A 23,437-nucleotide genomic window follows, 5' to 3' on the forward strand; every position below is an offset into this window, starting at 1 on the left:
CCAACTACAAAAATAACATTTTCCTGGCGCAATATCAGAACAGTATCATATGACATAATGCAAAAAAATATATCCATAAAAATCCATAAACTCACTTTAAAGTCAGTAATATTTGTACTAATCTCTCCTCAGTCAGGGTAAGGAACGACAATGCTCACCTCTCTTTTTGAACACACACTTGAAGGGAAACACATTGTCAATTTTAACATGGATATATACATACAGTATATATATATATATATATATATATATATATATATATATATATATATATAAATTATGTTTAAGAAAAGGAGTTGGGTAATTTTAACATTCAGTTTAAGGTTAAATATGCACATTTAAAGCATCACTGGGAGCGAAAAGCCAGACCGGAATCATGGAGAGAAGCTACAGTGAAGTCTAAACCCTCGATGAAATAACTTAAGTTATCCCTCTCTCTCTTTCTCTCTCTCTCTCTCTCTCTCTCTCTCTCTCTCTCTCTCTCTCTCTCTCTCTCTGACGCAGGGGTGCTTGCCCTCTAAATAAACTTTGGAGCTCATAGAGAGAGAGAGCGCGCGCGAGAGAGCGAGAGAGAGAGAGAGAGAGAGAGAGAGAGAGAGAGAGAGACAGCAGAGGGCTGAAGTCATCAGCCGGCCGGCAGGAGGGGAGTGAATGGGTCCTGCACGCAGAGCAGAAAAGCGCTGAAAACTGCGGAGATTTACTTTCGTTCAGTTGCCTGCTGCCGACACAGCGAGCGCGAGGAGGCGTGTGTGTGCGTGTGTGTGTGTCTGTGTGTGTGTGTGTGTGTGTGTGTGTGTGTGTGTGTGTGTGTGTCTGACAGCCGAGAGAACAACGACCACACTTCGACTTCAAGATTTCTTCCCTCACGCCAGTTGTTGGTCCATCCTGTGATGCCTCTTTTTTTTGCGCTTTTTAGCTGATGCTGAGATGAAGCGGAGAGCCTCACCGCGCCTGGCACGTTAAGGGTGTCCGCGCGCGCGCACACACGGGGGTGTGTGGGGGTGGGGGGGGGGCTGTCTGGGGGGTGGGGGGGTGGACGACGCACGGCGCACCTCCACTGAGAGAGACGCGGAGAGGAAAGGAGGAAGGTCGATTCTTTTTTTTTCATTTTATTTTTGGGGAGTTCTGCTCATGGATATGTTATCTCAAACTTTTTGAGGATCGCGTTACTCATAAATAATAATTCTGTTCATCTTTCTTCTGATTTTGTCTTTTTTTTTCTTTCTTCTTCTTCTTCTTCTTTTTTCTCTGCGCGCACCGGATGAGAATCGAGCTTCTTCTTTTTTGGGGGGTTTATTTTCTTTCGGAGGGATGTTCTTTATCACGGCACGGATAGCGGATCCCTGAGTCACTCTGGCTTTCTTGGCACATATGAAGATCCTATCCAGGATGGTACAGTCTAAGCGGCCCAGGCATCATTGGGCCACAGTCCACTACCACCACCACATATCACCACATAGCTGGGGGTCCTGCTGTGTCTAGGAACTCACCGAACCCCGCACACTCTGCCTCCGTCTGGGGGGGGGGAAGAACAAACGGAATCTTTTATTCCACAAGTGACTCGGTGAACATTGACATTGGCTTTACGAGTCTCATCTCTGGGCTACTATGCAATTACAACTGATCTCCTTTGTTTTGATCATCTTGCACTGCATGGATTACACTGGTTGTCAGCAGCACAGCAGCTCCAGGCACCGGCAACATAAACGTGAGTATATGGGTTAAAGTGCGGTTCCCAGTGTGTCGCGCGCACACACACAGACACACACACACACGAAGCATGTTCTTTTTAATATTTATTTTTCTCTTTTTTTTCTCAGCATTTATTAGCCCGTTTTACTCGGTCTCCAGCCGACATTCTACATATCTTGCCAACAAACTGTACATTCAATATTCAGTATATTCTAAATATCTAAATTAATGACAGGCACACTGTTATTTGGAGAGTACAACCCTGTCTCCCTCTCTCTCTCTGTCTCTCTCTCTATTATATAATTTGAGATCAAAACTCAACACATGTTGGCAGATTGTAAGAGTGATTGTACTCATCCTCCAGATTATTATTGATTATTAAAATATGTTCAGTGTAATACAGATGTTATCACACATGTCCGCCATTAACCCTACATTTCTCCATCGTGATTTTAATCACTTCAACGTTATAAAACGAGGGGAGGAAGTCGTTCTTGATCAAACTCCAGCCTCTTAGCTCTCTGGTTGGACGCATCCATCCGGGGGTACCTTCAGTAACGTCACCGTGTCTCGTCCACTTTTACTACGTTTTGCTTTGAGACTCACTTTGATGGATGGCTATAGTTCTGCGGTGGCTGTCACCTGGAGGCTGCAGCGGCGGCTCTCTGCGCGCGGTGTCCTGGCTCCCGTCGCTCTCTAGCGGCCAGAGCATGCAGCCTTCACGCTGCCCGAGGCTCCGGCCGGATCCCTGTGAAGATATATATCCACAGCTGGAGAGCCTCCGTGTATTCCCTGACACGGACACGTTTTTTTTTGGGGGGGGGGGGGGGGGGGGGGGGGGGGGATTCACGGGGAAAGTTTCTACTGATAAAAAAACAATTTGAAATCATATCCTATCTTCTTCTTATTGCTGTATATCTGAGTTAATGCAAATGTGACAGTAAGGCTCAATAAAACCCACCAGAGAGATTCTAGACTGAAAACACTCACGTCTGAAGGCATTTCACCTCCCCTATATATCTCCCAAAAGTCCAAATTATGTCTCTTCACATGAACTTTGGCCAGCCAATTTCCATGAGACGATGAAATAAGTATTAATAAAGTACATTAATCTACTTTTTCCTATGCACACTTCATCCATGAGGGTCTCCAGATGTGCTCTGTGACGAAAGGCTGTCAGAGAAGAGCATTGAAAATCGGAATATCTGCTTGCCAGCGTGGCGGAAAAAACTGTCTGCGAGATATAATAATAGATCTTCGAAAATGATGTTTTTATACCTGCCATCTGGGGCTGAAACGTCTCTCTGCATGCTCTTAACATTGAATCTCAGACCTTAGATCTGTTGTGCGGACCAGGACCAATGTTGGTGTAATTTATTTCCTAGTGACCACCAACGTGGAAATAATTCTTTAAAAAAAGAGCAGGGACTTGAAGCATCCGGGGTTAACTGTGTGTTTATTATGTAGTTTGAAAGGGGCCCGGGGGTTACCTGCTGTTGGCAGCTCTGTTCAATGTAGTTTAGGTCAGACCTAAAGAAGGTTGTAACTGTTCAGCCGATACAGATCTTATTTAAACTGCAGCAAACAGACACGAGACAGACGCGTTTACAATAAAAGACAAGTAGCGTTTTCCTACTGTATTAATTGGATGATTATTCTCAGATGCGTGTCTGCGGTGCTAATGTAGGATATGCTGTAGCTGCTTTAAACCCTACACCTCATCAAGACACACAGATTCTCCCTTTTAAATGTTTATTTCAGCCCTAAACCATTTTAAAGAGCCTCTCAACACAGTGTAAAAGAGAGAGAGAGAGAGGGGGGGGGTCCTATTTACAGCACTCTAACACTTGGTTTCTTGAATCCTGAGATGAGTGTCGACGATGTGCCTTTCGTGGAATTCGGACTTTTTTTTTTTGAAATTCATATATGTTTGAATTTTTGTTCAAAATTAGATGTTGAAAATGTGTGAAAAAAACCAAATTAATGTGTGTCGAAGCTGAAGGTTGAAGCTCCTGCCTTTCCAGACTGACTCAGTGCCCGTTAATTGACATCCAAACTTCCTCCTCGGATGCAGATAGCTCACACTTAGATATCGGGGAGGATGGAAGGATTAGTTGGTGAAGGGGGAAGGAGTTCACACTTTCAGAAGGAAAGACATGGGGCAACACTGAGCTTCGGAGTCAACGACCACGGAGTCAACTAGCCCCACATTACTGAACCCGAGCTTCCTGTCTGTGATGATGCATCCAAAAGTGAAGGCATGCGGGTGCCTGGGTGTTAACAGTGGGAGCCGTGTATACTACATCACGTATATCAAGTCGGTTCAGGGCGAGATAGAAATGGAATGATTTAGATCTCGATTTAAGTTGAACATGTAGGATTATAAAACGTGTCACGTGAAGTGATTATCCAATACTCATTGCACAATTTTCTTTTCTTTTTTTTTTTACGTTGCTTCTATTTTGTTGCACGGATCTATTTTCTCCCTGAGCCATCTGTGTTTGCGCCCATGTTGCAGGCACGTGAATGTGTTTATCCACACGCGACTTTGTTGGTGTGTTGTGCAAGTCCCACCGAGGTTGTGTCGGTGCGAGTGTGCGGGCAAGGCCACAATTCCACGTGTCTTAAGACTTCTCTGAATCCGGGGGCATCTTGGCAGGAACACACGTGGGCAAATGGACAGCAGTTGTAAAGATTGTCGAAGATATTTCAAACAAAGTATCCGTGATCTATGGAGGACTGTCAGCCAACCCCCCCCCCCCCCCCCCCCCCCCCCCCCCCCCCCCCCCCCCCCCCCCCCCTCCCCTCCCCTCAGTGGCATGAGATGCCAAGGCTAGAGAGGAAAAAAAACAATTCCTTGGAAGCTTCTAGGGATTGCTTTTGATTTGCATACCATGTGTGACAACCAATCAGAGACTTTGGGAACGGAGTACACATGCGCCATGGGTGCACAAGTATGTAGGCTACAGCATGGAACTTCTGTCTACATATTGACTCTGTCACAGGTGTCGCTCCTATATATATATATATATATACATATATATATATATGTAACGGCTTTAACATGCTTGTCCCTGAGCTCACTTTCTCGATCCCTAAAGCCCTGTGCAACTGTCTGGATTTAACTCTACAGTGGTATCCGTAACAGAGGAGCGAGTTAAACTAATTTCCTCATAACAACGGTTTTACTGTGACTAAAACCGGAACCTAAAACATCCTCTCTGAACTGCCCAGCATCATGGAACCTGTCGAGTACGTGTACGTGTCACCATCCGACCAGCTGTTACTGTTTTTGTCAACTAAGTGCAATCAGATACTGAAATGGATGATATATAACCTTTCTCATAAAAATGACTGCATGAAATCCCCCTGAATGTTTTTTTTTATTCTGCTTTAATGCAATTAGTTCTTTAAGACTTTAAAGATTTAACCATTTTCAGAGAGAATTTACAGAGGCTGTAATTTGGAATACGGTCTGGGACAAATTGTCAACATACAATTAAAATGATTAAAAACCTATAATCGGAGTTTTCACCCAGGGCGGAGACAATCTGGTGAATCATCCCACAGACACACACAAAAAAGAAACACTGTCAAATATATATGAACATGAAGTAAACACCACAGTACTTATGCACATAAACAGGGTTGTAAACAAAGTATAAACAGCTGTCATTGCAGTAGGTGATTATTCGTCTGATCCTGGAATTAAATATACTTATGCCTACAAATCCCAATACTTGACTGAAATATTTAAATACTTAAAACAAGGAACTTACATTGTTATCAAATGTTAACAAAAATAGATTCCATTGTTTTAAAACCTTCAGGGACTTGATTCAAGTCCAGATACAGATGTTTGCTTTTATTACTGACACTGGTAATGCCACTACATACACTTATACCACATACAATCTCATTGATGTACTTATTGTGGAGCAAATATAGCATGCACGGTGGTGCCACAAGACTCTGTCTGATCTGACATCTGTTTTGAAATGGATGGACCCTGGTAACAACCTGTGTTGAACTTTGTGCTTCATGTTATCAACCTAAAAAATAGATTTTCTATTGTACTCTGCATCGTATGGCAGACATCAATAGGAGGAACTTTATTTTGTTAAAGCCTGCAGGTATGTGCGTTACAGAGGGTGTGATGAATAGACCTGTTGGACTGTATGAGGCCCTGAGCTGAAATAAAAAGTGGTGCAAGCTATCCATTAAGATACATTTAACTTTCATTGTTTGATATGCCTGAAATAGTAATTGTATACGATGTGAAACTCATACTTAACCTCCCTCCCCCCCTCTCTCTCTCTCCACTGCTCCTGTCATCAGAGATCTCTGGTGTGAGCTCAGGGTGCCAGCAGGGTGGCTGTCTGACCTGCTCGGACTACAATGGCTGCCTGTCCTGCAAGCCGCGCTTCTTCATGCACTTGGAGAGGATTGGGATGAAGCAGATCGGGGTGTGCATGACTTCCTGTCCTTCGGGCTTTTATGGCACGCGCTCCCCAGAAAGAAACACCTGCACGAGTAAGCCCACGATAAGTAGCACACTGCATTAGTGGTAGCCAGCTGTCGTTAGTTTCCCCCCTGAATGGATTGTGAAATATGGCATTATTTATGCATACAGTATGAACTCAAATGTCTTGATACCTGTTAAGTATGTTTCCTTTTGGTTGACTTTCAAAATGAGAGCGTTGCTTTACTTAAAACCATAAATCCATCTGACTGCAGTGAACTGTATTCCACACACACACACACACTGACACCCTGTATATGTAAGACGCAGGGACACACGCGATAACAGTTTAAATAAACGCTGGCGGTGGGTCTGTGTTTCAGAGTGCAGGTCGGAGTGCGACTCCTGCTTCAACAAGAACTTCTGCACACGCTGCCGAGCAGGATTCTACCTCCACCTCGGCAAGTGCCAGGAGAACTGCCCCGAGGGGCTGGTCCGCAGCGACACCCAGAGGGAGTGTGTTCCCAGTGAGTGTTGAGAGTTCACATGTTATCATTCGACTCTTATTTTACCTCATATCGTTGTCCCGGTTTACCAAACCATTCTGACTCTTGATGCTTCTTCAGAGATGCTTGACTGTGCTTTTTTGTTGTTGTTGTTGTCTTCGCAGGGTGCCCTGCCGAGTGCGAGGCGTGTGTGAACAGTGAGACGTGTGCGCGGTGCCGGCCGGGCCTGTACCAGCTCAGCGGGAGGTGCCACCATGTCTGTCCAGAGGACTACGAGCCCAGCGACAAACTCATGGAGTGCACGCCGCAAGGTCAGTCCCGTGCGTGGTTGTGTCAGAAAGAAAAAACACCTGTAAGACGACCCATCATGATGGCGCGGGGGAGGAGCACTTTTTTACACACCCTCTCCATCTCACTTCCCCCCCCCCTGTCAGTGCACTGCGAGGTGGGCGAGTGGAGCGAGTGGAGCCCCTGCTCTCGGTCCGGTAGAACCTGCGGGTTCAAGCGGGGCCAGGAGACCCGCACGCGGCAGGTCCTCCAGTACCCATCGCCCTTTGGCAACCCCTGCCCCGAGATCTCCGAGATCAAAGAGTGCCTGGTCAAGAGGAGGAAATGTCCAGGTAAAGTAGTAACAATAGTTGACAATAAATAAAAACAGATTGTTCATATTAATAATTTTTTTTTTAAATGCCCACATTCTAGACATTGTCTATTGTAGCTGCTGTTGAACCATCACACCCGCTGCCAACAGTGTGACACATGGCACAGTTTCTATGAAGTCCAGACCGTGCTGCTTCAGCATGTACATTCAAAGCTCGTCGGTCTTCCGCTCAGAAATACGACTGTTTACTCAGAGCATTGTCATTGTGGTTGGAGTGACAGTGGAGGGGGGGGGGAACACACATGTGTGATGTTGCAATGGGTATGCTGTGTGTGTGTGTGTGTGTGTGTGTGTGTGTGTGTGTGTGTTTGGGTTTTTCAACCGCGTTCTCCCGCTCCTTGTAAACAAAGGGGAAAGCAATCCAGTGATGAGGGTTAAAACGGCTTTTTAAAATCACGACGCTGCGGTGCATTTACGACCGCTCCGTGTTATGTATGTGCTGCGTGTGTGTGTGCGTGCGTGTGTGTGTGTGTGTGTGTGCGTGTGTGTGTGTGTGTGTGTGTGTGCGTGTGTGTGTGTGTGCGTGTGTGCGTGTGTGTGTGTGTCTACTTAGCTGGTTGGCAGGCTAAGGCTGGTTGTTTTTTAGCCTGGCCTCTGTAGTGTTAAATGACAGATCGCAGCCAGGCTAGGAGGCTGAGATCCAGCCCCCTGGGGCCTCACACTTACAGAACAAACATTGTGTGCGTGTGTGTGAGTGTGCGAACGTGTGTGCGTGTGCAATGCATGTGTGCGTGTGTGTATGTGTGTGTGTGTGTGATGCAGCAGAAAAGCAGTTGACTATGGAGCAGAAACAGCCAGCTCAACATCAACATCCTCCCCCTGGGAGGCACGCGGCGACCAGGGGATCAGTATTGGTTTATCCTCACAGCTGCCAATACACACACACGCACGCAAAAAAACCCAAAAAAACACACACGCACACACACACACACACGCACGCACAAGTCCAGATACAGATAAATGCACACATTCGCACTCGCTCGCGCACACCGAACACACACACACACACACACATACCATCTTTGTCTCACTAAAATAACTACACGGTGGTAATGTGTGAAGAGAGTCAACTGGGTCGACGTGGTTTTGTAAGGCAGACTGTGAAATGTGCCCTCGGTCACCCCCGCTATCCCTCTCCCTCACTTTCTATCTGTATCTCTCTGCTGATCCATTCCCTCATCCTCGTCCCCTCCACACACACACACACACACACACACACACACTCCCTACCACACCAAAGAAAACACAGACCCCCATATAAGCTCCCTGTTGGCGCTCCCAGTCAGTCGGGTCGGGGCCGAGACTTTAGTGCGGAGTCGACGGCTCTGTTGATCTAGCTTGAGCCCGGCGAGAGGAGGGGGCTCGGAGAGAAGGGAGGCGAATGACGACAAGGAGGAAAAGGAAAGGAAGAACGCTGTCTGGCGTCTCACGCGCCACAGACGCAGGTTATTGATGTCGCCCCATGCTTGACGAGTTGCCCGGTTGCCCGGTTGCCCGGTTGCCCCGGTTGCCCTCGGTCCCAAGAGCATCCGCAGGGAAACGAGAGCTAATTATCTGCTTTGGCGCGTCCTCTCCTCCCTGTTTACGTTCTGCACACGCTAGGGGGTCAGCGGTCCGACCTCGGAGAGCCCCCCGTAATCCTCCAGCAGCCCTCAGACACTGATACATCCTCCTCCTTCCTCCTCGTTTGCACTCTTGCCTCCTCCTCCCTCCTCGGTACGGCCTCTCCTCATCCCATTGGGCTCCTTGCCAGAGCATTTTACTCCTCTTTTGTGTTCTCAAACTCATTACTCAATCTTTCTTCGGGGAAGTTCAGTTTGACATTTTGGGGAAATACGACTGCGTTTTGTTAAATATGAAGCTGGAGCTAGCGTCCGTTTAGCCTAGCTTAGCATCAAAACTTAAAGTAAGGGGAAACAGCTCGCCTGCCTGTCAAAAATGTGAACAAGCTGCTTAATAGCCTCTTTAAAGCTCAATAATGAACACATGTATTGTTAGTTTAATCCATTCTTAAACATAAAACAACAAGATGTTGTTTGGGGACTTACACACTCAAACTATTGTGTTGTTGTTGGCAGGTGAAGCAGTGGAAACAGCCTAGCTTTTTTCCACTGCTTGAGGTCTCTATGCTACATTAATCTCCTCCTGGCTTCAGTTCCATATTCAATGCACAGATATGAGAGTCGTATCAATCTTGTCATATTAATTATAGACAGGAGATGTTGATCTATTGCTCCAGAAACACTGCAAAATCACAACTTCCAGTTGGTTCTGATTAAAAAAAAAAAAAACTCAGACCTCCCCAAACAATGTTTTAAATTACAGTTATCACGTCAGAAAAGTTGTAAAGACCGTAGGAAACATGCTGCCATATTCTGGCTTAGAGTCATAGGAACTTGGCTCCGTTCCTCCATTATCTGCAGCCAGAGATTGTGAATGTTTAGACACGCATCCTCATCCGCCGCTGTCTCTCTCAAGTTAATGCTGGCTAATTTGTCCTTCGATCGACCTCCGGTTCACCTCTGTGGCCAGATAGACTGTGTGCCCTCTGCACGCATTAGCCCCCTTTAATAACTCGTACGCACAGACCTGGCAATTACACACAGTGAAGCATACAGTCGAGCAAGCCTCAGCCAGTCAATGATAGAGGGGGGACACACACACACACACACACACACACAGAACCCCCCTCATGACATCCTGGCGGCCATGCGGCCGGCATTCCACTTGTGGGACAGCCCATAGCCTTTAATCCCAGCCTGGCTCCCGCCAAAAGCTCCCCGGACGACAGAGCGCCTGCCACGGAGGATGTGCCACCATAACACACACACACACACACACACACACACACACACACAGGGCTCTTCCAACCGCACACACACACACACACACACACACACACACACAGTGCCCCTCTCTCCCATCTGATCTGTCTGCTTCTATACTCTCATCTGTTTTCCTAGTTCTAAATACCATGAAAAGGATTAATAGCGTATTGTAGGAAATCTTCTTCCCTTGTACGGACGACACATACTTGACATCTGCGTATGGAACCTGGCCCTGATTATCTGTGGAACCGAAGAGAAGTTACAGACCGTCCTTTAATTGGATCCAGATTCACTCTAATTCGAAATGAATGTCAATATTTGTACTGTGTTGGTCATAATACATCTTTTACAGAGTATCTAATCTTACTACAAATGACAACATCTTAAATGGAGCATGTATGGAGAAAACACTAGTGGCCGCGGAGATTTACAAGCATTTTTACAACGTTATTTGCGTATATTTGTACTCGCTTTTTTACGAGCTTTTGCTACACACAACAAAATAGACGGTGATCAAGGGCTTGGAATTAAATAAGTGATTCAGTCGCTTTACAGTTGAAACCACCTTGAGCCCAACGTGTACAACACAGGACTAATAGGTGTGCTCCACTTTTAATTAGCCTTTTCTAATGATGCTACATCACCGCGGGTACCGGTTCCAGTGTTGTCCACAAAGGCCGACCTCGTGGTTCTCGGTGAATGTGCTTGGTGTCCAAAAAAAGCCAACCTCCGAAGGTGTCTCATTTGGGGACCATTACAACACATGTCATTAAACAGTTTACAAAGAAGCCCATCACAAAACCGCTCCCACTAACCAAACGCGGGGCCGTTCTTTTTGGATAAACACTCCCCTAATCATCTCAACACTGGCACTGGATTAGGTTTCTCCTCCGGCCCGACAAAAGCTCGGGGGGCTATACAGTATGACTAATCCACTGAACTTGTAAATAGTTGTAGATGGTGTCTGGACAGAGAAAACAATGAGAGCGAAGAGGACTTCCTGTGTTTATAGAGGACGGGGAGTGGGGGGGTCAGACCCTGAATGAGTCAATGCACCAGATTACTCCATCCATCCATCCAGCCGCGCACACACCGATCTGTACTATCTTTGATTTTGATTCTTTTTTTTTGGGTGGGGGGGGGACTTCACCGTCTTGCAATCAAACTATATGTCCATACTGTGTTCAAAGCACATGTTCACACATGTCCCCTAGCCTCCTGTCGTCTTTCATTATTTCTAGAAGGAGATTAAACTCAGTGGGGCAGGTAGAGCTCGCCGTCTTTAGCCCGGAAACGTGGCTCAGACATGGCCAGCGGTCCAACCGAAGCCCCGGTTTGATTAATGAACAGACAGCGAGCCAGAGGATGAGCGTAGGGGGATGAACGGGGAGAGAGAGATCTCTTTCTCTCCCTCCCTTTATCTCTCTCTTTCTCTCTCTCTCTCTCTCTCTCCCTGTGTCTGTGCCTACTGCCTACTTCAGCAGTTTCACAATCCCCGACTGACCAGCCACCCAGCCAAGCCGGCCGTGCTGCTCCGTTCCACTCACACATGAACAGCAGCAGTACAAAAACAGGAAAAGGGCCTCCTCTGCTTTCACTTGCAGGTCCCGTCTCCAACACTCCCTGGGGGTGGATCTTGTTATTATCATTAATAACTGCAGCTCGAGCAGAGATAAACCTTCAGCATTCCAAAACTCTTGGTTTTGTTTATGAGACGGTGTTGCAAGAACAGATAAATTGGGGGCTTATTTAAAGGTTTTTCTATTTCGGACTACGGGGTCTGCTCGTCACGGGGAAGAGGGTCGCCGTCTGTGGGTAAAGACTGACATCTAGTGGTGAATACGGAGCGGTGCGATAACCCGGGGGTTCTCTCACCAGTAACTACAGTTAGCCGTACAAAAAATTAACTGCAGCTTTAATATTTTTAGCTACAGCAAAATACTGGAAGAAATAATATTGGAACGCCTGTGTTTGAGGCTCCCAAGATGAAGTATTACATTTTATTACATTATTATCATGTATAATTGGGACTACTTGACATGTAAACCTGTGTTTTGGATGTTTCTATGTCTGCGTTACTTGCATGAATTATAGAATACAACATTCTTATTGAAACATATCGATAAGCATGTATGAAAAGATAAAACATGTGTTAACCGAATACTACCTCCTGAAGATGACGAGCTTCACTCATCTTTATTGTGTCATTTTCCCAACTTCCAGGAGGACGGAAGAAGAACGAACGGAGGGAACGGAGGAACCGCAACAACCGGAAAGATAAGGAGAACCAAGAGGGGCGACGGGAAAGGAAGAGAGAAAGGGACCAAGAGAGGGCGAGAGACACGGGCGAACGCGACGACTCCGGCAACCGGAACAAAACCGAGCACAGGCGCCGCCGAGGCCACGAGGCAGACCCGGTCTCCCCCGAAGACGGCCTCGCGCAGTAGTGCTCCTGGACCGACAAAGTCTAGCGCCTCCCACAACCTGTTATCCTCCCATTGTTCCTTCTCCAAAAACCTCCCCATCCTCACCCACTGTTCACCCCACCTCCCCCCCTCGGCCCCTCTCTGCAGGGGTGTTGCTGCTACCTGTATGATTTGAATATAATGTTTATGCACAAGCGGGATAGGGCACATTCAGCCACAAGGCTTGGGCCACTATGGACTTTGGTTTTTTTTCTACCCTGTAGCCCCCCTACTCCTTCTACCACTGAGAGAGTGGCTCTATTGAAAAGTGTAGGAGACACTGCTGAGACTGCTGTTGGGACTGAAGAACAAAGTGAGACACGAGGACTGGCGTACAGACGGACTCGAGCGACAGACGTTATATTATGTGCTTGTTGATATGGTTATTTAATGGGGGCCCTGGTTACGACATTGCGCGTCTTGGTTTTTGAATGTAGATTTCGCAAAACATTACGTAGAACAATTGTTTATCATCGTCGTTCCTGTTCTTTTTAGATCGCTTATACTTTATTTTATTTGGTGCAGATTTTGTAAAGGAAAAAAAATGTATAAATAAAAAATAATAAAAAAAGTTTGCTATTGCTCATCTTGTGACATCTTCATAAAAAAAAAAAAAATCACTCCAAGTGACAGATGTACGGGAGCCTGCTTTGTGAAGCAACTGAAAACCATTAACACGCGTTCTGTCTGACAATAAAAATAAAAAAAGATAGTTGTACGCAATGAGCGACGAATCTAATCTACCGTTGTTGTTTTTTGTGTGTGTGTGTGTAAATGGAATCTGTGCTTTCAGTAAAAGTTCCTCGACTAGGAAACCAAAAGGCACCTGTATGTCAAATAAAACTATAATGGGTTTGTACCGGTGTCTGTTTTCTCATCCAGCAGCGATCCACTTGAACTTCAGAGGAAATGCAAAGTGTAACTCGATCAACTGTCGATTAAGACGTTGCCATGGGCTGTTTATAGCCACGGCAGCAAAGAAGTCTGCCAGTTTTTACATGACTTATAAAACACCAACTTCAAAAGTAACTACCTAGCAACATGCAACTCAAATTTCCCATAACTATAAAATAAGAGTGGAAAATTACTTTTAATTTCTTCCCCCCAATCAAGTTATCTTAATTTTAACATCCCATGTGAACCAGATTTGACATGCGATATGAAAGATGATCCCATTTGTCTGGATTAGTTTCATGAAAAGTGTCGTCAGCCAAATTACTTTTGCTAAGAGAAAAAAAAAGAGAAAAAGATTTTAATTATTTTTTCAAAGCTTAACTGTTTATTGGTAGAGTGAATATTTTGCTCATCAGTAACATCTATTTTTATGATGACAGTATTTCCTCATTAAGCAGAGAAATCTCTGTTAATACAGACTTTACATGAAAATGCGAGATTGTTTCAAATTTGACATTCGCAAAATATATAATAAGTCGGTACAGTAATCAGTGCAATGTAAAGGCAGGTTTGAAAAGATGATACATAGGCCCTCGGTTAAAACCAGGATTTCTGAATCAAGATGACCCTACTGGTAAAACGAAAAGGGGAAACATTGACAGATCTTGAGATTTACCCAAATACCTTTTTAAGTTAAGACGGAGCAAACTATCACAACAGCTCTTTGTTTTTTAAACGGACTTAATGCCACACGTTCACTTCATATTGGCCACAAACTCCTCGCCCTTCTTGATGGAAGACTTCAGCTCATTCATGGCGCCGGCGACCAGCTTCTCCTCGAAGGCGGTCAGCTTGCCCAGGCCGAGGTTCTTCTCAATGCCGTTCTTCCCCAGGAGGAGAGGTGTGGAGAAGTACTTGCACTCCGTCTCCTCGGATCTGACATACCCACATTCCACCACACCTTCCTTCCCGTTCATGGCGTCCAGGACGGAGAAGGTGAACCTGGCCCCGGCGTAGGCCATGGAGAGGGTAGCGGATCCAGCTCCGGCCTTGGCCTTAACCACCTCTGTGCCGGCATCCTGGATCCTGCTCGTCAGGGCGGCCAACTGGTCAGCGGGGAACTCCACTTTGGGTGAGCACTGGGAAATGAGGGGAATGATGGTGATTCCAGCGTGACCTCCAATGACCGGCACATTGACACGAGCGGGGTCAAGGCCTTTGAGGTCTGCCACGAAGGCGTTCGCTCTGACAATGTCAAGGGTCGTGACGCCAAACACTTTGTTGGGGTTGTACACTCCATACTTCTTCATGACCTCCGACGTGATGGGTATGGTGGAGTTAACTGGATTAGCGATGACGCAGATCATGGCCTCGGGACAGTTGCGGGCGACGGCGTCGGCCAAGGTGGCCACGATGGTGGCGTTGGTGTTGAAGAGATCGTCGCGGGTCATGCCGGGTTTTCGGGGCACGCCGGCGGGGATGACCACGACGTCGCAGCCCTGCAGAGCGGCGTCCAGCTGATCCGCACCCATGTAGCCGGTCACCTGGGCCCTCGTCTCGATGTGGCTCAAGTCCGCAGCCACGCCGGGGGTGTGGGCGATGTCGTAGAGGGAGAGTTGACTCACCAGAGGGCTGTTCTTGAGGAGCAGAGACAGCGGCTGGCCTATGCCGCCCGACGCTCCGAGCACCGCCACCTTGGCGTTGTTCTGCGCGGTGGTGGAGAGGCTTCGAGCCAGGCTCACGGTGGGTCTCACGGCGCGGGCGAACATCCCGGTTATTGTTGCTTTCTCGTCTTACTTTAGTGGGTAAATAAAAAAAAACACCGTTCGAGTCCCTCTCCTCTGTGACACTAACGTCCTCTATCCGCGAGCAGACAGGAAGACAAGCCAACGGTCATGCGTCGAATATAAGAGTCGCGTGATTTCTACGTCATCGCGTACGCTTACGTCCTCGTCTTTATGTCAGCCCCCCTTTTTTTTTTTATTTCGGGGAGGAAAACAAAAAAAAAAAAAAAAAAAAAAAATCCTGTTACCGTTGGATGTCGGAGAGCTAAGCAGTTTTGTTAGAGCCAGCGCCTCCAGGTACACGAATTATAAATGCGCACGAGATCGACGCGGTGACATGTAACGGTGCGGGCGTCGCCGCGGCGAGAAGAAAGGACTTTGTAGATCGCGTCGCCCCGCTAGGATAATTTTAAAACATTTTTTTAAAAAGCTGGCGCCGTCTATTTGCTGGAGTCGGAGCAGAGCCAGCGTTTAACCACAACGGGTCGTGTTGTTGTTGTTGTTGTCGTCACTTTTGCCAGTCGAGAAACCTTGCCCCCTCGGTTCGCTTTGTCTCGCGACGTCAACAACAAACTGCTCGCCCATTTCGCATCTAACGTTAGCGAAACTAGTTCGCCAGTCCGTGTCGTTAGCGGTGGAAATGTAACTCGCATGTCAGTTAGCTGTTGTTCGTCACAAAGCAGCTGTGTGTGCACACCTGTCCGCCAGCCAGCTGACACAACACGGCCCCCTTCGTGACGTTACTTTATCGCCGCTTATTAGCAGCTAGCTAATGCTAATCCGTTTTTAGCATCTCGTTAAAAGTCCAGCTTGATCACCACAACGGGATTTCGTCGTCTTCATACTTGTGGACAAATAACTCTCCATGTTCACCACCTGCTCTCTTTCCCCTCCTGTAGGCAGTGACGAGCTTGAAGGTCCAGCAGCTCTCCTCATGATACATCAGTATTAAGGCACTTTCGGTAAGTATCAAATTAAAGATGGCACGTATAGATTATAGTATAATTTGATATTTAAGAATTCTTAGTTTGCTCTTGCAAGTCCCACAGTAAAATGTGCTAACCTTTGCAGAGGGTGTATCTAACTAGAATTAATAATCCTAACATGCTCACTATTAAAAACCTAGTAAATGATGTGTAAACCATTGTCCCCTTTCCTCAGTACTTTCTCAGGCTCAGGATGGCTAGTTGTGGAGAGGTCGACCACTCTGTCAGCTCGCTTCCATCCAGTAAGAAAGGCAACAGCAACGGTGGCGGTGGAAGCGGGAACAGTGCCGAATCCTCGTGCTCCGGCTCCAGCAACTCGTCCCTGTCCGTACCGGAGTGCGCCATCTGCCTGCAGAGCTGCGTCCACCCGGTCCAACTGCCGTGCCACCACGTCTTCTGTTTCCTGTGCGTGAAAGGAGCGTCCTGGCAGAGCAAACGCTGTGCTCTCTGCAGACAGGAAGTGCCGGACGACTTCCTGGAGAGGCCCACGCTTCTCTCTCCGGAGGAGCTGAAGGCATCTGCGGGTGGTCGGGGCGGGGCAGCGAGTGACCACGCCTGGTATTACGAGGGCCGCAACGGTTGGTGGCAGTACGACGAGCGAACCAGCCGAGAGCTGGAGGACGCTTTTTCCAAGGGCAAGAAAACCGCCGAAATGCTGATCGCCGGGTTTTTGTACGTGGCCGACTTGGAGAACATGGTGCAGTACAGGCGCAACGAGCACGGTCGCCGGCGCAAGATGAAGAGGGACGTTTTGGACATCCCCAAGAAGGGAGTGGCGGGACTGCGTTTGGACACCGAGGGTGTTATTGGGGCAGCCGGTCGAGAAAACTCTGCTGACGGGGCGGATACGACAGTAGCGGGAGCACAGCAGCCGGTTACAGGTATCCCCTCTACTGTCATAGCCCCTCCAGCCGCTGCCAGGCCTCCCACCTCCCTCGGTGGTCAGCCTGGCAGCGGCAGCCCCACTCTGGAAGATGCTCTCTCCCAACTGCAAATCAGCCCTAGGCCCACACCTTCAAATGAGCGGGCTGGGGAAGGAGAGGAAGTTGATGAGGAAGAGGAGGTCTCACCCTCCCGGTCCTCTGACCCTCACACCTCTGTGGATGAGTCTGGCTCTGGAGACTGGAGCGACGATGAAGAGGAGGAGGATGAAGAGGAGGGGGGAGATGGAGAGCGCGTTGAGCCCTGGGAGGATAGGCCACGGAGGCAAAGACTGAATCCAGAGGACAGATCCCCTCCTGGTGCAGAGTCGGCCTCGCCTCCTTCATCCAGTAGCAGTGGAAGGTCCAGAATGCCTGATGGCCAGTGCACAGTGACTGAAGTCTGAAGTCATTAATAATGTTCCATTTCATTAATTTATTCCTCACCGTATGCTGTCGGTCCCTCTGTCACGGATCGCATAACGAACTCCCAAACAACAACATTTTAGCAAATTCGGTGTCTCTACTTTGCCCACAATAATCTGGATGTGTCTGTATGGTTTTGTTTTTGGTCTCAGCCACTAAATAGAGAAGTAGAAGTCACGTTCTGGTGCCGAGAAGGGAGGCACAGCTTGTGACTGAGTCGGGGTGGATACAGCATGTTGTTGTGAGCCGTGACATCCCGTACACATCGTGTGAGGTAACATACTTTTATTGTGGCGTTTTTAGTTGCAGACATGTCATGCATTTTCCTTTTTATCTTCACAAAAGTGAAAGTTAAAAAAAGGTAAAAAATGATTTTCCACCCTGCTTCTGTCTGTTCAAGGTTGAAATTGATTGTCTGACCATCCAGAGGGGGGGAAGGGGGGGAGTCGAGGGAGAAAGCATAAATGGGAACGTTACACCTGAAAATGGAACCGTGTCTTTTATCATGAACAGCTGCATCCTAATTAATCATCTACTCTTTTAACTCTCTCCGCTAACATAGCACACGTCAAACGGGCTCGTGAGAGCGACTCACAAAGAATTATTATTATTATTTGTTCTTACTTCATATTGAACCAATTTATGAAGGCTTTTCTTTCCAGATTCTGAAATGTATCCGGGAGTTGTGTCACTTCAGAGCAGCTTGTGTTTTGAAGGAAATCTCTTTCGGTCGTTTATCCAGATAAAGAAAGTAAATATAAAAAGGCACTTTTGCTATTCAGCGATTTTCAATTTCTCAATTTAATGTGCGACAACACTGTAACTCGAGAGCCCAGAGGATTATCTTGCTACCTGCTGATGGTTTATCTTTTTGATTTGATTGCAATTAACCTGCGGCTTCTTAAAAACATATCTTAATTAATTTGAACCTTCCCCAGCTTTAAATAATTGCCATCTTAATGTGAAGTATCAGTGTTTTCTCTCTGTAACCTCATACATATTCTTATCGTCCCCTGACTGAAGTATTCTCAATTGGTGTGTTTCTAAAGTTTTGTGATTTGTGCATGTTTGAAGAGAGAGTTACTTAAACACTACTGGTCGGGCAGGAGGATGATGATGATGATGATGATAATTGATATTTCTATGTTGAGTCTGAGTACATGTTTTTATTTTGTTTTTGTTGTGTACCTTTTATGGTTGTAAATCTGTGTGACGTCTTGAGGCAGTCGGGAGAACGATAACACAACGTTGCTATTGGCAACCCTGCAGAGATTAAGTGATGTCATTTTTATATTTCTTACATGCTTACTTCAGCTCAGTCTTAAAGATCTTCCATTCTGAAGAATAAAGTTTGTGGAACAGTTTTACTTTTGCCTTTTTTTGTTACATGGTTTGTAATTTAAGAATAAATTGTCATTTCATCATCCTAAAATGTAATATGTGTTCTTGTCCCTGATTTATTGTTTTTTTATTACCGTGTGATAGGGTACATATCAGTTTTTTTTATCGTTTATTTAAATATATATTTAGTATTAAGTGTTACTGGAGTACCACAAAGATATTTTTATAGGGGGGGAAAAAAATAAAAAATCTTGAATACGGGGCTGAAATATTTAATAGCTATTCTTCTAATAACAAAGCATCCAAAACAAGACTCATTAAGCGCACGTGGACAAAAAACGCTCCGTGCCGTGTCGGCAACAACAATGTGGTTTCTCAAAAGTTGCTTTAAGTACATCAAGAAAGATACAGCTCGTAAACGAGGGCAAGTCTTGCAGGTACTTGGTATTCTGACCACAGCAGCTATTGGCACTCCAGCTCGGTGTCTGGCCAGGAAACATGACCTCTGGGGGGGGGGGGGCATCCTCCAGGGATCTGGCCTGTTCTTGACATTTCACTTTGTGCTTTTGCAACGTCACACTTGCAGAACGGGCTGATTTTTAAGGGTGAAATAAGAGTGAGCTACAAAACTGGAGCCAAACCGTACAGAAAGAAATCAGTCTTAAATCGTTCATATTTTTAACTGTCTAATGTATCCCTGTGTCTCAGCATCTTTCCACACATCTTTCATTCTGGCCATCATCCGATTATTACCATAATCACATTTTCTGGGGACCTGGAGTTAATTTGCTTGACTAATGAGGACAGAAGAAATTCAGCTTGAAAAAGGAGTTCTTCGGTTCCTTGTTTTCGTCCACACTGAAAATATGAGACTATGACACCTACGGAATCACATCAGCATATTCACAGTTGGCATGAAGAAGAGAAACCAAAACAAAATAGATCACAGCCATTAAAGTATGGATCAATGGATCTTGTATCAGAGGCAATGCCCCAGCTGATTTATTGAAATGATAAAAGTCCTCACCAACAAAGAAGAACCCTTTTAGCAGTCACAACGTGAAGCTGATCTGAGGAGCCGTAGGAGCTCACCTGTGTTTGGCCTTGCTGGCCAGAGCCTGCAGGTTCGCCTGCCCCCCCCACACCGTCCCAAATATATCCTTCTCAGTCCTCAGAGCCTCTGACAGAGGGAGCTCTCTCCCCGACAACACGACCTTCTTCACAGCCCGGATCACCGGGGCGGCTCCTTTCGTGTACTGACTGAGCCAGCTCTCGGCCTGCTGGAGGACGACCCCGGCACCTTCCTCTGGCTGGGGGACCTCCAGCACTCCATCTGCCAGGCCGATCTGCAGGCCAAGTTCGGGATCCACTTTTAGAGCGCCGCCGAGCAGCTTCAGGGCGTTCCGGCCTCCGACTATGCGGCAAAGTCGAGCGGCGCCGCCCCAGCCCGGGACCAGGCCCATGTGTTTGTGGACGAACTGGATCGCACTGCCAGATGCCATCAACCTACGAGACGGACGGAAGTCAGATTATAAGAAAAGCTCAGGGTGTAAAAAAGATCCTCGGGGTGTGTTCTTTCATTTACCTGAAATCACAGGCGGTGGCGAGTTCAGCACCTCCTCCCAGCGCCCTCCCCTCCACCAGAGCAACAGAGATGAGAGGCACCCTGCACCAAGGAGACCTTTCTGTCAGCATACTGGAGTGCACATTGCATAACGGCTAAACGCAAACCCCTTGAAGCACCCCTTGAGAGCAACTGAGGGGGAAATGAGAGCCCAATACCTGAGTAGTCTTGTAAGAGCATTCTGCATGAACATACACATCTTCACCCCATCCTGCAAGGCAAACGCAGACAGAGAGAGAGATGCAGGTAGTGATTATTTCAGTGCCACTCAACTCATTTGTTATAAATGAATAAACTGTAAAGAACATCTCTGCTTCGCTACCTGCGGGTTCGATATCGCCCTCACGGCGTTGAGGTCCGATCCCGAGCAGAAAGTTCCAGCAGCGCCCTGAACAATGACGCCTTTACCATCCACCCAGCTCTCCAGCTGGCTCACCCTCTCCTCCAGTTCCACCATCATGCTGCCTGGGAGGGGAGGGTGAGAAAATGAAAACTGGGCTTTTCACCCTGAGAACACCGTTTCTGCGCTAAACGTACGGTAAACCTTACCGGAGAAGGCATTCATGCGGGACGGGTAGTTGATGGTGAGCACAGCGATGCCAGACTCCTGTTTGAGCAGGTCGACGGCGCCTCCGGGAAAGACCTGCAGCTTCTTCGCTATCTCCTCCCGGTTGAAGCCGTGGACGCTGGAGTACACACACCCTCTGCTCTGTCTCCGCAGCAGCCTTTGAGGAGCAGCATTGATGACGTTTATGGACACACCGTGTGTTTATGACTATATTTACCAACGGCATGGTGATAAACAATGCTGGCCCGGGACTCCCTTACCTGGCCCAGGCTGCACAGCTGCTGCTCCTCAGGAGCTGCCCCCTCATTGCACCCAGTACCATCCTGCAGCAGCGTGGAGACAAGAGACATGTGGGAGAAAATATGCACTGTCACCTCCATTTTTAAAGAAAAAAATGTTTACTGTCACCTCCATTTTTAAAGAAAAAAAAATATTCACTGTCACCTCCATTTTTAAAGAAAAAAATGTTCACTGTCACCTCCATTTTTAAAGAAAAAAAAATATTCACTGCCACCTCCATTTTTAAAGAAAAAAAATATTCACTGTCACCTCCATTTTTAAAGAAAAAAAATATTCACTGTCACCTCCACTTTTACTATATAGAAGAAAAAAAGGAGGTGTGCATAGATAAGGAGGAACAACGTTTGAGGAGCAAAAACAGCAGCAGCCGTTCGGTTTTGACCAGTAACGTAAAGCAGCAGTAACGTAAAGCAGAAAGAAAAGAAGTTACCACGACCTCGGACATCTAGAAAGTTCAGTGTGTACGTGCATGTGTCAGATAGCTGGCTTTGCCTTAAATATGACAAACTAGTGTTCTGTACTGCTATAACGTCACATCATTAATGTCTTAATACGTTTCTATGGCAACTAAGACCAGCCTTTTAAAGTTTTAACAGCTACAACAATTTTACAAGTTCTCGTTTTTGCAGCAACGTTAAACTATTGAATGCTATTTGGAAAAATGTATGTCATGCGACGTTTAAGTGTCCATTTGATGAGTAGAAAAATAATGCATTTCATAAAAATGTGCTCAATATGACACAACAATAACCACAAACCATTTAGCAACAAAAACGCACCAACCTCGCCTAACGACGGTCGTGTGGTGTTACTCTGAAATCCCTCCGTCCGGAAACTGGAGCTCTTCGGAAGGAGAAAACGGCAACGCACACGTGTAGTTCCTCGACGTGCCCACAGGGGGGCGGAGTAATACCGTCACGCGGCTAACGTCCTTTTGGGATTCATTTGTGTTCCATCATTTATTGCAATAAAAGGCAGATGCATCTATTCATGGTGTAATCGTGATGTTGTGTCACGTGCACTCCACAAGCTTTAATTTATTGTCAACATGAGCTTCAATCTTACTCTTCATCGGCCCACAATGCACTGCACAGATCTGCTCTTTGTCCATCACAAGTCTGTAAACACAGAATACTGAGGAACTGGCTCTACAGACATGTCCTTATTCAGTAGTATTGACAGAGGGCTTTAAATAACACCTACAGCGTTGGCAAAGGCAGATCATAATAATAATGCAGCCCATTGTCAATGGAAGTTTTCCTTCTGTGTCTGTGTGAAGGTAAAAAATGATATCAAACAAAGTGAGATTACGATTGGGTGAAGTAACATTTAACATTTGTGTTATAGCTTTCCACTCTTGCCATTAAAAAGCATCCTTTAAAGATGCAACTTTGAGGAAAGGTCTCATTCAACTCCTCCTAGAAACATGTAATATCATTTGAGGGATTACCACCTTTCTGAAGGCAATAAAAAGTGTGAATTTCTCCCTGATCACATTTCACCTATTGTGGGAACACAGACAGACATAAACTACCACAGACTTGGAGCTGTTTTATTGGAAACATGCGTCTGAGTATACCCAAATACTGAGGGTTGTAAAGCTGTGTACACTTACAGGAGACAGGGGGGAGTGGGGTGAGATAAGCGATAAGTGAGTGAGAGTGAGAAATGAGAGCATTCAGTGAGACCAACAGGATTAAAAACTAATGTGAACGAGAGGAGGATTTAAAGACCGAGAGATGTGCAGGAACAGGAAGGGAAATGTGCCAAAACAGAGGGGCTGTTGGTTACTGGGAGCGTAAATCCTTCACTTCAGTCCACACATCCACAATATAGACGTGAAAACAAACTAATGAATTTAATGGTGCCATATATTATACTAAAGCAAAAGGCACTTTTTCTAGTTTTGTCTATATAAATATGTGTCTAGAGACACTGGAAGTATGAGAAAAGACCATTTTCTCTCAGTTCCTCCTTCGC

General features: G+C 46.4%; 4 protein-coding genes across 5 annotated transcripts; 2 read left to right on the forward strand and 2 right to left on the reverse strand.

The window, feature by feature from the left end:
- Window positions 1-1,061: 1,061 nt before the first annotated feature.
- Window positions 1,062-13,201, forward strand: rspo3 (R-spondin 3). The gene is made up of 6 exons (XM_034553140.1): window positions 1,062-1,708; window positions 6,031-6,225; window positions 6,538-6,681; window positions 6,825-6,971; window positions 7,095-7,280; window positions 12,373-13,201. Exons 1-6 carry the CDS (start codon window positions 1,609-1,611, stop codon window positions 12,594-12,596), a joined length of 996 nt encoding a protein of 331 aa, XP_034409031.1. The 5' UTR covers window positions 1,062-1,608; the 3' UTR covers window positions 12,597-13,201.
- A 649-nt stretch (window positions 13,202-13,850) lies between these two features.
- On the reverse strand, window positions 13,851-15,431 carry mdh2 (malate dehydrogenase 2, NAD (mitochondrial)). Its single transcript, XM_034553139.1, has one exon. The coding sequence runs from the start codon at window positions 15,275-15,277 to the stop codon at window positions 14,264-14,266; it is 1,014 nt and encodes a 337-aa protein (XP_034409030.1). The 5' UTR covers window positions 15,278-15,431; the 3' UTR covers window positions 13,851-14,263.
- A 23-nt stretch (window positions 15,432-15,454) lies between these two features.
- On the forward strand, window positions 15,455-19,061 carry LOC117745084 (E3 ubiquitin-protein ligase rnf146-like). Its single transcript, XM_034553138.1, has 3 exons — window positions 15,455-15,589; window positions 16,192-16,254; window positions 16,454-19,061. The coding sequence occupies exon 3, from the start codon at window positions 16,472-16,474 to the stop codon at window positions 17,603-17,605; it is 1,134 nt and encodes a 377-aa protein (XP_034409029.1). The 5' UTR covers window positions 15,455-15,589; window positions 16,192-16,254; window positions 16,454-16,471; the 3' UTR covers window positions 17,606-19,061.
- An 862-nt stretch (window positions 19,062-19,923) lies between these two features.
- Window positions 19,924-22,298, reverse strand: echdc1 (enoyl CoA hydratase domain containing 1). 2 transcript variants are annotated; one of them, XM_034553141.1, is made up of 7 exons: window positions 22,241-22,298; window positions 21,418-21,480; window positions 21,139-21,314; window positions 20,912-21,054; window positions 20,748-20,800; window positions 20,551-20,631; window positions 19,924-20,471 (listed from the first exon to the last, which is right to left on the reverse strand). In XM_034553141.1, the coding sequence occupies exons 2-7, from the start codon at window positions 21,477-21,479 to the stop codon at window positions 20,054-20,056; spliced, it is 933 nt and encodes a 310-aa protein (XP_034409032.1). In that variant the 5' UTR covers window position 21,480; window positions 22,241-22,298; the 3' UTR covers window positions 19,924-20,053. The 2 variants fall into 2 exon arrangements, with proteins under 2 accessions (XP_034409032.1, XP_034409033.1); XM_034553142.1 differs by having other exon boundaries at window positions 22,216-22,245.
- Between the last annotated feature and the right edge of the window lie 1,139 nt (window positions 22,299-23,437).

Source organism: Cyclopterus lumpus, chromosome 16 (assembly GCF_009769545.1).
Source record: "Cyclopterus lumpus isolate fCycLum1 chromosome 16, fCycLum1.pri, whole genome shotgun sequence".
NCBI lineage: Eukaryota > Metazoa > Chordata > Actinopteri > Perciformes > Cyclopteridae > Cyclopterus > Cyclopterus lumpus.

Coding starts and splice junctions, on each gene's coding strand:
- rspo3 (XM_034553140.1), top strand. CDS start 1,609: ATGCAATTACAACTGATCTCCTTTGTTTTGATCATCTTGCACTGCATG. Junction 1,709..6,030: donor CAGGCACCGGCAACATAAAC/GTGAGTATATGG, acceptor TCCTGTCATCAG/AGATCTCTGGTGTGAGCTCA. Junction 6,226..6,537: donor AGAAAGAAACACCTGCACGA/GTAAGCCCACGA, acceptor TCTGTGTTTCAG/AGTGCAGGTCGGAGTGCGAC.
- mdh2 (XM_034553139.1), bottom strand. CDS start 15,277: ATGTTCGCCCGCGCCGTGAGACCCACCGTGAGCCTGGCTCGAAGCCTC.
- LOC117745084 (XM_034553138.1), top strand. CDS start 16,472: ATGGCTAGTTGTGGAGAGGTCGACCACTCTGTCAGCTCGCTTCCATCC.
- echdc1 (XM_034553141.1), bottom strand. CDS start 21,479: ATGGTACTGGGTGCAATGAGGGGGCAGCTCCTGAGGAGCAGCAGCTGT. Junction 21,315..21,417: donor AGCTGTGCAGCCTGGGCCAG/GTAAGGGAGTCC, acceptor TGCTCCTCAAAG/GCTGCTGCGGAGACAGAGCA. Junction 20,632..20,747: donor GCTCTTACAAGACTACTCAG/GTATTGGGCTCT, acceptor TCCTTGGTGCAG/GGTGCCTCTCATCTCTGTTG.